Source organism: Pseudorca crassidens, chromosome 19 (assembly GCF_039906515.1).
Source record: "Pseudorca crassidens isolate mPseCra1 chromosome 19, mPseCra1.hap1, whole genome shotgun sequence".
NCBI lineage: Eukaryota > Metazoa > Chordata > Mammalia > Artiodactyla > Delphinidae > Pseudorca > Pseudorca crassidens.
In genome coordinates this window covers 59392788-59407837 of record NC_090314.1, presented here as the reverse complement: position 1 = coordinate 59407837, position 15050 = coordinate 59392788, and the positions used below count along the sequence as shown (strand labels likewise).

At 48.2% G+C, this 15050-nt stretch overlaps 1 protein-coding gene across 12 annotated transcripts in view; it reads right to left on the bottom strand.

The window, feature by feature from the left end:
- SLC39A11 (solute carrier family 39 member 11) overlaps positions 1-15050 on the bottom strand; it is a 411239-nt gene that overhangs the window by 71571 nt on the left and 324618 nt on the right. For 7 of the 12 annotated variants that reach the window (XM_067715804.1, XM_067715802.1, XM_067715793.1 and 4 more), the window contains one exon: positions 8418-8492. The exons of the other annotated variants lie outside the window; for them this stretch is intronic. In XM_067715804.1, the coding sequence (XP_067571905.1) occupies positions 8418-8492 (75 nt within the window). The remainder of the gene's footprint in view (positions 1-8417; positions 8493-15050) is intronic. 12 annotated transcript variants of the gene reach the window in all.

Below are 15050 nucleotides of genomic sequence, written 5' to 3'. Positions count from 1 at the left end.
AAAGGGGGTTATCTTGGTTCAGCTGAAATCCCTGTTGGGGTGGAAACAGGGCAATCTGAGCTGCTGTGGGGACATCCTGCTTCCTCCTGCCTGGCTATGCTTCTCTGCGTGTGGGTCCAGCTGTCAGATGATCTCAGCAAGAGTGGGGCTTCTGCAATGGAACTCAGTGGTCTGACGAGGGCTGAAGCCTGTGGTGTCTCATTTCTCTTGTTCTGGGTAACAACAGCAACGCAGGAAATGAGCAGCGATGTTATGACTTTTTTCCCTATTTAACTGTTGCTTTTTATTTTTTGGAACTATAAAACAGCAATTTCCTATGATCCAACCTAATGAGTTCTGGAAATCTTTTTTTAATATTAAATTTAAGACAGCAGCTAACATCTCGTGGGGGTTTAATAAATATTCAACACAGCCACCAACAATGACGACAACAAACCTCAAAGCTGGAGAGGTGGGGAATTCTCTGGCAGTCCAGTGATTAGGACTCAGAGCTTTCGCTGCCACGGTCCGGGTTCGATCCCTAGTCGGGGAACTAAGATCCCACAGGCCGTGCGGCCAAAAAAAAAAGGTGGAGAAATGATGCGAAACAGGATGGTTTACTCGTTCCCTTCTCCACTGAGGACAGAACAAGAGAAAAACAAGTCAAATTGCAGCCAGAGGGATTTAGGCAAGGGAAAAGGGGAGGGAAGAGGGTTTTGAAACATACGATTAGCTCGCTGAAGGGAGGTTGAGAATATCCCTCCCCTGGGTGGAGAATTGGTCTCTGAAGGTGGTGACTACTCCCCAGTCAGGGACAGCTGTGATGGGGAGAGAAGGGTGAGGTGAGAAGAATGGAGGGGGTAGCTTCATAATGTCCCTTCTAGCCCTTTAACATTACGTGTGGGACCAGTTCTAGGAGAAAGTCTGAACATCGACTTATTCGTTCCCAGGTCAGTCACTGAAAATAGAGAAAGAACCATCTTAGCGTATCTGCTGCTGGACGGGACCATGGTGGCCATGGGGGTGGCCTCAGCAGCCTCCAAGGGTGCCGGGCGAGCTCAGCTTAGATTCCTCCTCGCTCCTGCCCATCTGGGCACTGTCACTAAGCTGGGAGATGGGTACCAGGCCAGGTGAGGGGGCAGTGTCACATCACATGACAGTAGGGGTCCCCTGGCCATCAAGGGTCAACATGTCTGGCTTACACACACCAATGGGGGCAGTCCTGCTGCCTCGTTCCCACTCTGATCCCACAGCTTGGTTGAGCCTTCTGGGGAGGCTGGCCCCCAATATGCTCACCCCCCTGCCTGGCCTGTCTTTGGCCGCAGACTTCTAGCGGGGAGGAAACCCAGGAAGGTGGCAACTCTGATCATATTACACATTAATTAAACAAAATGTTGGTAGAGCCCAGCCAGGTATTGCCACAAAATTCCGAAAGGGCCTTTCGAAAAGGCCCTCTAGAGAATGGCAGTTATCAACTTAGTGTTATTTTTTTGGAAAAAGTAGTTCGACGCACTCTTCTACCGTGGATTGCTATTCATAGCGGATGAAGGTAAGTGTTGGGAAAGGTGAAAAATGGCGGTGTTCCAGAAGAGTTGAATTGAACTCCAATTCTTAGCAATATCAATAAAGTCACGTCTTGGAGTATATTAAGAGACGTCCATAGTTGAAGATACTCTAACGTGAGTCCCGCTCTAATTAAAATAACTTCCTAATTGATGTTTCAAGTGTGTGGGTTTTGGGTGTTTTTTGGTTCTGTCCATATTCTACCGTCTGCAGTTAGGCTCCACTTACACAACGATGGACCCAGAAAACCACGCTCCTCCAGTCACTCCAGCCAAAAGCTACTCCCATGGCTTCATTCCCACTTCAGAGTGTCACTGGAAGGAAGCTGTAGTGGGAACTAAGCCAGATGCCCCTCCTTGCTGAAATGTCCGAAGCTGACAGCAAGCACGTGCACAAGCACAGCAGATAACCCATCCTGCCACCCGCTTCGTGCAAAGGATGCTCCGCCCCACAAAGGACCGGGATGCCTGGGCAGGGCAAAGGCAGGTGAACCAGGGAGTCAGCTGTCCCCCAGCAGCATGCTGGTATCATCCACTCCGCGCCCCTCGAAAACCAACAGAATCGAACTGCGAATGATCCTACCCAGAGGATTTATCAGCCCTCAGGAAGTGGACGGCCACTGACCCCTGCTTCTGGTCCCCTGAAGAGGCGCTGCAGCCTGGGTCCGTCCCAGGTCAGGGGGAGCGGCCTTGCTGCAGGGAAGGGCAGCCCAGGGCCAGCTGCCTTGCAGTCACACCTACACCGCTGTCAGTGCACCTGGCTGCACTCTGCCCTGCAAGTGGCGTCCGGGGTGTAACTAACTCCTGGACACGCCTGGATGGGGAACACGTTTGGAGGTGTGGAGGGGTACTTAGCCATGGTTTTGTAATTCCTCTGGACTAGAGAGCCTCAAGAAATTGGGAGGAAAGGATCTGTTAAATCCCTTTGGAGGACTTTTCAACAAAATGAGACTTTGGTAGTTCTTTTAGGATGATGAATAATCCCCATTATCATGCCCCATAGTTGACTCCCACCAAAGTATCTCCGGAAGCCAGGCAAGGGAAAGATTCTGACATCTCAGATGATCGCTGCTATGTTTCGGTTCATCGAAGGCAGATGGTGTAGCACAATGATGTAGCTAATAGGGGCAGTGGGGGGAGGGCAGGGGTACTTGTATTCTTACAGGGAAGTTAACTCAGGAGGAAATTAACGCTCAGCCCTGCACACCCCAGTTCTGGGACTGCCAGGTGCCAGGTGGGGGCCCCACGTGGTCCGGATCAGGAGGCGTGGACCTGTCCGCACAGCTATGGCTCCTCACGCACAGGATGCAAAGCTCAGAAGCTCTCACTGTCGTGGCTCTCCCCATCTTGTAGACAAAGCTGACCTACAGGAGGAGGTCAGTGTCGCGGGCATGCTGACAACAAGAAAACTGGCCCAGAGGTGTTCGTATGTATGTTTCATCCATCCCTGAAGCCCGAAGCCCGGCTGTACCTCCATCCTTCCTTCGTGTGTCTGAGATGCACCCACAACCTTTACAACACCCCACTTTTCTCCTAAACCACTCTGAGTTCTCCCTTTGCAATCTGCAGCACAAGGACTCAACAATTCAGCCAAACTCTGTCCTAGGCGTTCTAGGTTCATCATCTGACTTAAACCTGTCCAGACCTTACAAAATTGATACTATTTGTATTTTCCAGAAAAGGTAAGTGGGGTTCAGCGTGGTCAAGCAACATGCCCAAAGCCACACAGCTTGTAAGATGCTCAGCCCACGTGTTCCTTCTGGTTCAGAGCACATCACCCTGACTTCTGGTTTAATTGATCATTATGACTCCTTCCTGCTCAGGACCCAAAGGACTGGGCACTGAGTCGGTGTCAGCAAGAGGGTCCACTTGGGTGCCACCACTCCAAATATTCGTCAAATAGCCATTAGGTGTTGTGTAGGATACGAAACGTGTGAGACGTGGCTCCCATCTTTAAGGGATTCACGATCTAGATACTCTTTTAGAGTCACAAAATTAGAAACGTATTTCTCTGCTCAAAACGTTTAGAAAGAGCGATCTGGAGAACAATGTTGAAATATCAGAAAAGCTGGAGTCTGGGGACAGAAGGGAGGCGGGGGACGGGCTGGCAGAGATTGCCATATTCAGGCATAGGGTGAGAACCAGGTTCGAGTGGGCGGATCAGCCTCAGAGCGTTGCCAGGCACTGGCGAGCCTCGGTGAGTCCCCAGGCACGAGGGGAAATTGCAGGGATGGCTGAAGGGGTGCCGAGATGAAGTCTAGGAAACTGGCATAAACGCGTTAACTCAAAGGGGAGGTTTGCAAAGGGCACTGACTGGGCAGAAAAGGATGAATATGGTTTCTGATATGTTGAGTTCAAAGTAAAAAGACATTGAATGCAAATGCTCTAGGTGGCTCCAAACGTACAACGGGTTGGGGATGAGAGGTATGAATTCAGGGAGCCATGTGCAGTTCTAGCTAACAAGTGTCGAGGCTCCGCCTGGGCTCTTTACTGAACCGTTTAATTTGGTCCTTTCAACAGCCCTGTGAGATTGGTACCATTGTTCGTCCTGTCAGAGATGTGGAAACTGGTCTCCACACCCCTGGGCTCTGCTCTCTCCGGCTTTCCTTTACTGCTTTCCAGGAAACCCTCATTAGTACTAGTACTATCTCAAATGCTACTACTTCCATGAACTTGAAGACCATTTTCCAGTTTTACTTTGTCAAAGACTTTAGGCACATAAAAAGGCCTCATTTCACACTCTTATTTGGAAACTAAAAGGTGGTTGTTTTCCATTACACTGCTTTTTAATCACGGCGATATTCTTACACATGGAAAAAAAATTCAAAATGCTCAAGAGAGTCTAAAGTAATAAATTTCCCTATCTCCACTTCCCCACCCCTAGTTCTACTCCCAAAAGGTAAAGTACTTTTTTTTAACAATTCTGATTTTCCATTCTCTGATGGGTATCACTTTAAATACCATGAATATGTTGGTTTCTTAATTTATCACAGTCTTGATTTAGATAGTCTGTTGACAGCATGACGGGTTCTTCCTTATCGACCTTACTCTGTTGAGTCTTCCTTATAAATGCTGAGGAATACAGAGCACATGCTTCTGACCTCTGCTTTCTTTCTGCCTTTATCAAAGTTAGAGCGTTCGATATTGTTCTGTAAATAACATTTCATTTATGATTTATTCTCAGGCCAATTCAAAAAAAATGCAGTCCAAATAAAAATTGAATTTACAATATTGGTGCTAACATATTATTCTTTATATAATCCGGTTGCTATGTGAAGGGAAGGAAAAACAATCCTAAGGCTTTAAACTCTTCCCATTTGAAGAAGATGGTCCCGAGAGTCAAGGCCCGGTGGATTCCTTCTTGATTCTTTTTGGCATTCTTTCCATCTTCGAGGTCTTTTTTTTTTGAAAGGAGAAATAGATAAATTTATTTTTTTTTGAATTTTATTTATTTTTTATACAACAGGTTCTTATTAGTTATCTATTTTATACATATTAGTGTATATATGTCAATCCCAATCTCCCAATTCATCCCACCACACCTTCTAGTTCTTAATTAGATACCATCTTCCTTCCTTCCTTCTCCCTCCCTCCCTCTTTCTTTCTCTCCCTTCCTTCCTTCTCCCTCCCTCCCTCTTTCTTTCTCTCCCTTCCTTCCTTCCTTCCTTCTCCCTCCCTCCCTCTTTCTTTCTCTCCCTTCCTTCCTTCCTTCCTTCCTCCCTTCATTTATTGTCACTTTTAACAATTAAATACATGTAACATTTACCATCTTAACCATTTCTAAGGGTATGGCTCGGTGGCATTAAATACACTCACACTGTTGTGCAACCATCACCGCCATCCATCTCCAGAATTCCTTTCACCCTGCAAGGCTGAAACTCTGTCCCCATTAAACTCTAACTCCCCCTCCCCCTCCCCCAGCCTCTGTCAACCACCGATCTACTTTCCATCTCTGTGGACCTGACACCTCCAGGTCCCCGCTATGAGTGGACTCGCACAGTATTTGTGATGCCACCTTTCCTATGTGTCCTGTTTCCCCTTTCTTGGGTTCCTTCTTCATTTTGTTAGAGGACCTCCTTGAGCTCATAAGAGATGAGTGGGTGATAAACTTCTGAGTCCTTGCTTTTTTTTTTTTTTGCGGTACGCGGGCCTCTCACTGTTGCGGCCTCTCCTGTTGCAGAGCACAGGCTCCGGACGCGCAGGCTCAGCGGCCATGGCTCACGGGCCCAGCCGCTCCGTGGCATGTGGGATCCTCCCGGACCGGGGCACGAACCCATGTCCCCTGCATCGGCAGGCGGACTCTCAACCACTGCGCCACCAGGGAAGCCCTGAGTCCTTGCATTTGTAAAAATAATTTTGATTTTGCTCTGTGACTTAATAGCTTGACCTGATGGAAAATTCTAGGTCCCCGATGACCTCTGCTCAATATCGAGGTCATTATCCCGTTATCTTCTCGGACCCAACGTTGCTGCTGAGAAGGCTGATGCTAATTTGATTCTTGGTTCCTTGTAGTCAAGCTAATCTTTCTCTCTGGGAGCTCTTAAATTTTTGCATCCTTGTTTTTTGGAGTTTTGAAATCTCACCGAGATCCATCTGTGGGAGAGGTCTTTGTTCATTCCTACTTCTCAGCACCAGGTGGCGCCTCTGAATCTGCAAGCTTGTGTTTTCCTGCCCTTCAGGACAAATTTCCCTGCGTGCTTCTACTCCCATGTTACAGGCTTGCCTTTCTGTCTGTAAACTGGAGGCTTGTTTTCTGCTTAACCTTCCAGATGACCAGTTTGGCCTTTCATCCGGCATATTCTTATCAGTCTACCCAATGAACTTCAAAAAAATTCTTTAACAATTACAGTATTAATTTTGAGGAAGACTTTCTTATTCTCTGACTGTTCCATTTGCATTATAGTCAGTTCTTACTTTACGGGTATAATGATATCCTCTTGAACTGGATGAACATACGACTTAGAATTTTTACAGTCTTTTCTTTGGTCTCTTGGGTTATCTGTTTTCTCCAGGGTAGGCTGTCTTATTCACTTTCGTCCTTCTTTCCTATTCTCTGGGTTTTTCTCCTAAGTCTAGTGGTCCTTATCTCTGGGAGTGCATTCACAGATGCAGAACAAGGTTGATCAAGGAGCTAGAAAGGGCTTCCTCTGTGGTTGGCTATACAGTCTGTCTCCTCAGGAGGCAAATAAACAATTTCATTTCACGAGGTTATTGCTTCAACTTGGCATTTGAGGCAGAGAGGATGAGAGAGGAACAAGGAGGAGAAGAGAAAAGTGCAGGAATAATAAAGTTAAGTGTCATCGATTTTTAGATTACAACCTACTACAGTGTTAAAAATGATTTAATAACATGTCCTCCACATAGCTACTTCCTAAGCAAAAATATCAGGTGCGATGGGCAGCAGCCGGGGTGACATCTGCCAGGAACGTGATATAGGAGGCGCAGAGCATCTCTTGGGAACAGGTCTGTTCACACACACACACACACACACACACACAAAATTCACACACGTGTAGACGGAAATAGACTGAGAAGACGGCCTAAGTACATGGGAACAAAAGTCTGACTCAGTTGTTTTAAATGTTAGAACACTGGAGCACACTTTCACAAGCCTGCCTTATTATATATACACAACACCTTGATGGTTTGTCATACAGAAACTCAGATCTGGTCTCTCTGATCAGGGACAGCGAGCTTAGGACCACACACACACACACACACACACACACACACACACACACACACACACACACACACACACACACACACACACACACACACACACACACACACACACACACACACACACACACACACGGGGACCCTGAGGGAGGAGAAAGAACCAGCCCTGGGGGCTGGTTTCAAATACCTGCTGGGGTCATGGTTGAAAAACAAGAAAGGTCTCTGAATTTGTCTGGAAATAAGTTACAGGAAACCTTTGCAAGTAAAGTGTTAATAAAGAGATGGATGAAAGGCAGATTGCAAAGGATGAAAGAGGAGCAGGAAATAAAGAAGTGGGGGCAGTGGGGTAACAGAGGGAAGCAGATGGGCGAAGAAGCTAGAAGGAAAGTTAGGACCAAACCCACCAGGATGAAGAAGCAATAGTACTTGCAGACATAGGGGACACTGTCGTGAACCCAGTGGGGGTCAGCGTTCTAAAAAGAAGGCTGAGATTTAAAAGTGCTTCACTCATTAAACCCAAAAGCTTTCACACAGCAAAGGAAACCATCAACAAAATGAAAAGACAACCTACTGAATGGGAGAAAATGTTTGCAAATGATATGACTGACAAGGGGTCGATATCCAAACTACATCAACGGCCCACACAACTCAACATCCAAGAAACAAACACGACTGAAAAACGGGCAGAAGACCTGAAGAGACATTTTCCAAGGAAGATGAACAGAAGGCCAACAGGCACGTGAAAAGATGCTCTACATCGCTAATCATCAGATTAGCAAAGCCTGACCTTCCATAGGGACCCAGGAGGCCGTGGATATGCTGCTCCCCCGAAGCAGTGGTGTTTGCCGCCTTGACCTCATTTCCTTAGACCCACTGCAGGCCTTCCCCCCATCCCTGCTCAAACACAACCCTCCTCTACAACTACAGACAGACAGCCAGAACGCCCGGAAAGTTCCAGCCTCCCCGGTATCTGTTCCTCATTATTTCCTGTTCATTATTGCTTGCTGCAGCTCTTCTGACTTTTAGGGCCCACCTAGACTGTTGCCTGTTTGGGATGAGGAAACAAGCTTTGACCTCCAGCAGATAAGTGTTTGGTCTTTCTAGAGGTTCTCTCCCTGGACTGTGGTTTTCAGGCGGCTGCTGTGGGGTGGAAGTGGGGACAGTCATAGCCGCATCTCCAGGGAGATGACGTACCTGTGGAAAGGCTTTCCATGTGACTTAAATTCTCATCCATGAACCCTCCAGTCTCCTCCCCATCTTCTTCCCTTCCTACGAAAGGAAAACCAAGGTCCTAGATCAATGTTTTCCAAATGGAGCTGCACAGAGCACCAGTAACAACGGAAGAGGGTTCTTTTATTTTTTTTTTTTTGGAATTTTATTTATTTTTGTATACAGCAGGTTCCTATTATCCATTTTATACATGTTAGTGTATACATGTCAATCCCAATCTCCTAATTCATCCCACTACCACCCCCACCACCCCCCACCCCCGCCACCATCTGATATAACTGCTATTTAATTGTTGCTTCCCCCCCACACCCGGAACTATAAAACAGCAATCTCATATGGTCCAACCTAATGAGTTCTGGAAACCCTATATTCAGAATCCACATGAACACTTTAAAGGCTCGAAGAATTCCCCACAGGGAAGAAACCTGTACAGCTTTGTTTTCCAAATGTATCTGACAACAGAACCCTTTTATTACATAACACCTGTTAACATCTTTGCAGAACCTGTGTTTTGTGGGACTTGTTTTTCGGAAAACACTGCCTGGGAGAATTCAAAAAAACTAAGAGCTTTCTAAGCTGGTCTCAAACCCGGCTCCCCCCATCACATCACTGTATTTGAATAAAAGGAAATTCACTCTTCTGTGTGTCTTACTCATTTATCCAACTCACAGGACTTATGGAGTGTTCACTCCATCCATACCAGGCATCTGCTTAGAATTGTGGATGCACTGAAACACGAGTGTTCCAGCCAAGGAAGCAGCCCTCTAAGCAGGAATGACCAGCTTGGCTTGGAGGAGTCAGTGAGGACTGCATGGAAGAAGCGATTTTTGAATCGACGTTTTGTGGAATTTTCCAGAAAAGAAAGCTGGTGGTCAGTGCCCAGTGTGGTGAGGCAGCCCCAGCTCACCTGGCCACACCCAGTTCTGTTCTCAAAGCCTGTGTCCCAGGAGCCCAGATCACCTTGTTAGGGGAACCACGGACTGAAACCAGCCGCCCCAGCCAGGCAGGACAGTAACCACTTGCATCAGTTCTCTTACAACAGGACGTCCTGGTAAGGAACTCGGAACTAACAAGCTACCACCAACCGGAAGAATTCGGGAAAGGTCAAAAGGGGAGAGGAGACGCCAGTCCGTATGTCCTACCAACCTCCCAGAATCCTTCCCGCTGGAATCCACCTCGGCTGAGCGACGCACGCGCCACCAGGAAGGACCCTGCGTCAGCGTGATTGGCCAGAGCCAACCCGGAAACTAACCCCATCACCATAAAACCCGAGACTGCGAGCCACGTGGCAGAGCAGTTCTCCCGGCTTCCCTTACCCCGCTGGCTCTCCACCCGGGCGCCTCTTCCCATTAAAGTCTCTTGCTTTGTCCGCACGTGTGTCTGTCTCCTCGGACAATTCATTTCCCAGTGTTAGACAAGAGCCCGCTCTAGGGCCCTGGAAGGGGTCCCCCTTCCTGCAACAACCTGGTAAACGTGATTATTCGTCAGCTGCTTCCACTGCCTTGTTATCCCCCATCTCCCTTGATAATAGTTTACTCCATTTCTTTTGGATCCAATGCTTCGCCATATGTTCATATGTCCCTCCCAAAGGGAGGCCCGGGGCCGCTAACCACTGGCCTCTTTCCCAAGACCCTTCCCCCCTCTGACTCCTTGTCTGTCTCTGAGCCTCGTCACACATCTGGCCAAGGATGTCCCAGGCGGCTGAGTGAGGGGCCATCATGATGGCTGACCTTTTCAGGGGGTGGGAGACGGAAAGTGGGGTCACAGAAACTGTGGCTCACAGAAAGGGGAGAGTGCAGGGGGAGCCGTGTGCTGCGCTGTCCCCCTTGGTTTGCAAGCCCTGGGCCTTCACAGTAGCAAAGCAGTGGTGAAACGAAGGTAAAACTCTTCTGCACTTGCCCGGGGCAAAGGGCATTTCTACAGTTTAGAATGATGTCCACGCCATTCCCACCCCCCCCCGCCCCAAGTTTCCCTTGATTCATCCGTAACGGTAACTGAAGTGGACCCCTGGCGTGGAACTGTGCACTGGTTCCAGGCACTGGGTTGTTAGCAGGGACGGCAGACTTCCTCTTACACTTGCAGCCCTTGGGATCCCCCCAGTGCCCCATGCTTTCCCCTAAGGTAGCCCCAGGGTCTGTCTCATGAACAAGAAGAGCCTAAGTGGCCTCACCAGTGAGACAGCGCATGGACCACTGGGTCTGGACAGAGTGATGGGGACGCAGACATAAGCTGGCCTGTCACCCGACTCGTGTTGCCAGATCAGGAGTTTGGATCTGATCCTGCATCTGGCAGCAGCTGTATTACACATCTGCAATTTGTAGCCCAGCAATAAGAGGAAGAGTGAATAAAGGCAGGTGTGGGAGAGGGCGGTCAGCCACCACATTCTGCAGACCTACCACAAAGGGTCATGCGTCCAGTGATGGTGGAATCAGGTCAGTCTGACTGGAGGTACCCGCCACTGACGTGCCACTCTGGGGAGCTGGGCTGGCCAGGGTGCTTCCCTTTCCAGTGAAGTCCCAGCAATCTGTCCCCGCAGCCACACACTTTTAAAAACAGGTCAATCGCAAGCCGTCTGTTTTTCAAGCTGGTAATGACATATTTGTCAGTTTCATCTTTATCTTTATGTTCTAAGAGAGACAAAGAGAGATAAAGATTTCATCTTTATCTTTGCGTTCTCTCCCCCAAAGAGAGATTTTTTTAAAATGTTCTCTCATCTGACTCAGAGCTTGGCCCAGCGCTGGCAGCGAGATAACAAGAAAGTTTTCATCAGCCGCTGGAGCTCAGACAGCACTGCAGCTGTCCGCCTGTGCGGGCTTCTCCGCAGTTGGCAGCCAGAGTGTGGACAGGAATCACGAAGCCCCTGGGAGCTCCTCTTGGAAAAAGAGGCCACGGGGTGTTGTGGTGGAATGTGAGATGCAAATCTAGGAGTGAAGGTGGTGCCCAATGGCCTGAGGTCATTTACCAGTGGAGTGTCCTTCCATGAATTAACCCAGGGGCCTCCGCGCCAGACCTGGGAGGGTAGTGTAATACCTACCCCACAAGGCTGAGGTGAGGGTCCAGGGAGATGGGGTGCATGAGAGGTTTCCCCAACAATAAAGCAGGCCGAAACCATTGTCCTATGTTCAGCGGCCATAAAGGTGGAAGGACAATTAGTCTCGAAGGAACCATAGCCCAAAAGGGGGTCTGATCATAGCCTTATCCCTCACTGGGTGGAGGAAAACCTAGTAATTTAGTCATTTTAAATGTGTTTTCCTGGTAAAGGTAGAATTTTCCAGTCATGGATCCGCTTATCTTCTAGAAAAAGGGGAAAAGAAATCACTCATTCTTTTATAGTCATGTTGACCAACGGCCAGAGACGCTGCCCCAGCCTGCATCCATCCCAGACGGGCACCTCGTTTTGCCACCTGTGAAACTGGGGTGAAGGTGCTCTGTCATTACCTTTCCTGTCTAAAGGTAAAGACAGACTGATGAATATCTAGGCGATGGTGCCCGTGTACCACAGACCCAGGGGTCGGCTTGGCCACGGGAGGTTCAGTCCCTCGCCTCCACGCACTTAAGGATGGACTCAGGTAGGGCAGCGTTGGGTGTCACAGGGGTAACTGGCACACAAGGCTGTCTTAGCTGTTCCTTCCATGCGCATCATAATCGACTAACACTTCCTGAGAGCCTCCTTCTACACCAAACAACTGAAGCCAACAGAACATTGTTATTACTACTATTATTGAGGTGAAATTCACACAACATACAAGCCACCATTCTCAAGTGTACCGTTCAGAAGCGTTTTGTGCCTTTGCCACCATGTTGTGTAACCACCACTTCTATCTGGTTCTAAAACGCTTTCATCACCCCGAAAGAAAACCCCATATACAATAAGCAGTCACCCTCCTTCCCCTCAGCCCAGCCCCTGACGGCCACCAGGCTGCTTTCTGCATCTATGGGTTTGCCCATTCCGGATATTTCATAGGAATGGGATCATACAATACAATACAAAACAAAACCAAAAGAACACCTTTTGTATCTAGCTTCTTTGATAACGTTTTCGAGGTTTCATCCCTGTTGCAGCATTCAGCAGCACTTCTTTTTATGGCTGAGTCATATTCCATTGTGTGGGTAGATAATGGATGAAACCCATGTTTTGTTTATCCATCATCCACGGAGGGACATTGGTTTCCACCCCTGGGCTCTTGTGAATCGTGCTAGGAACATTCATGTGTGACCGTCTGTTTGAGCACCTGTTTTCAATTCTTTGTGATATATACTTAGGAGCGGAATTGTTGGGTCAGTGGCACCTTTTGAAAGCACAGATTTCAGCATCGTTCTCCTCTACTTTAAACCCCCTAATGCTTTCCCTCCGCACTTAGGAAGATGTAAAAATGGAAAGCTGTTCTACCCGGCCTTGTCTATCTCACCCTGTGTTCTCTCCGTAGTCCAGCTTCCTGGACTTTGCAAATAGTCACGCTTCCTCCGACCTCGGGACCTCTGGACCATTGCTTCCTCTGGTTGGTGGCTCTTCCTCTCTCCACTCTGCCTGCCTAGTTAACACCTACTTGGCTCTCAGATCTCAGTTTTCATACAACTTCCTCAGAGAAACTTCCTGAGCCCCCAAAACCAGGTCAGCCCCCAAAACCCACTCTATGCTCCCAGGGCACCTTCCACTTGTCCTTTGCTACAGTTTCAATTGCATGTTTATTGCCAAGTATTTCTTTTGCTGATTTGCTCAGTAAGTATTTATCCAGCGCCTACACTGGGCTGGAGACTGCTCTAGGTACTTAGAGGCAGCAATGAATAAAACAGTCTCTGCCCTTTCGGAGTCTACTTTTTTGTAGAGGAAACAGAGAAGACTAGATAAACAAAGGGATCGAATATAAGGTCAGGTATCGGTTAAATACCATAAAGAAAAGTAATCCTGGAGTGGGGAGACTACGCCACAGGGAGCTACTTTCAATGGGATCATCATGGGAGCCTCAAAGAAGAGGGGCTTGTTTAAGCACCCGTCACCCCCGCAGACTATGAGCTCTGGGTAAGGGGCGCCTGTGTCTGTTTCATTTCCCATCATGTGAGTCCCCAGCATCAAGGCAACTGCTTAGCACATAACAGGATAAATGGACAAATGATTTCAACTCCGCCTTCAAGGAGCCCTAGCGCCCTCTGGCTCTGTGGGCATCCCTGGTAGCCTGGAGGAACCCCAGAGTCTCCCAACCACTGACCCAGGAAGGAACTAGCGAGCAGCTTTCTCCACCTCTCTCACCCCCAGACCTGCGGACTCCAGCCTCCCCACCCCTCCTGGCTTCTCTAGTGCTGGCATATGGCAGAACCCCTGGTGCAGCTGGATCCCGGGCAGCCTCTGAGAGATGACCAGGTGTGAGCCAGCAGGGATCGCACTTGGATTCTGGACTCAGTTTCTCAAACACCTTCCCCCACCCCCTGGCCCAGGCACCCTTCATTGCTTATCACCCCCCCACCCCCACCCCCACCGCCCAAATGGTCTGGAGTTCACACTATTAGCCAGTGGCTCTGACTCCGAAAAAAAAAAAAAACCCTTAATACCAGGTGGTAAGATCCTGGAGCCCATGATATTCAACAACTCGTTGCCCTGCCTGGTACGCACCTTCCCAGTGTATCTCTCATCTGAGACACAGCAGAGCAGAGGTTCACGACCTTTAAAAACCCATTAGTTACATACAATGGAATAGTCTTCAGCCTTAAAAAGGAAGGCAATTCTGACACATGCGACATGGATGAATCTCGAAGAGATTACGCGAAATGAAATAATCCAGTCATAAAAGGACAGATACTGTATGATTCCACTTATATGAGGCACCTAGAGCAGTCAGAGTCACAGACTCACAAAGTAGAACGGGGGTTGCCAGGGGGTGTGGGGAGGAGGGAGTGGGGAATTATTATTTAATGGGTACAGGGCTTCAGTTTGGGAAAATGGAAAAGTTCTGGAGATGGATGGTGGTAACAGTTGCACAACAATGTGAATGTACTTAATGCCACAGACCTCACCACTTAAAATGGTTAAAGTGGCAAATTTTATGCTATGTATATTTTGCCACAATGAAAAAGAATACGAGGTGCAGGGGGAAAACTGTGTGCCCTCTTTAGACATAAAACTACACCATATCCAACATTATTGGGAAATTTCATACAAATCAGTGCCTTGATTAACAAACCTCTAAGGAAATAGGAAGGAGACCTGCTTTATTTCCAAATATCACCCCCAAACCTTGATCTTTGTGGAGAATCACTTTATAGGTAGGCTAGGCTGCTGATGAAAACTGCGGGCGCACCGGGGACGGGAGGAACGTGTCCTTAAGGCCTCAGCAATCCCTGACAGGACTGAGCACCGTTCAACACGGATGTGTTGTTGAATAAACCACTCAGCAAATTCATCAGGGTGTTAGGACGCCAGTCCAGATACTCGGATCTCTAGGTACATTATCCTTCCACTAAACTGCAGTGACCCTCAAGGTACTTGAGATGATGGACCAGGAGCTCGAAAACCAAAGGTGAGTTCTCAGATCTGGCCACTAACAAGGCAGCGGTGGTGGTGGATTAAACACGTCATTCTGGCTCTTAGCTTTTCAGTTTCCT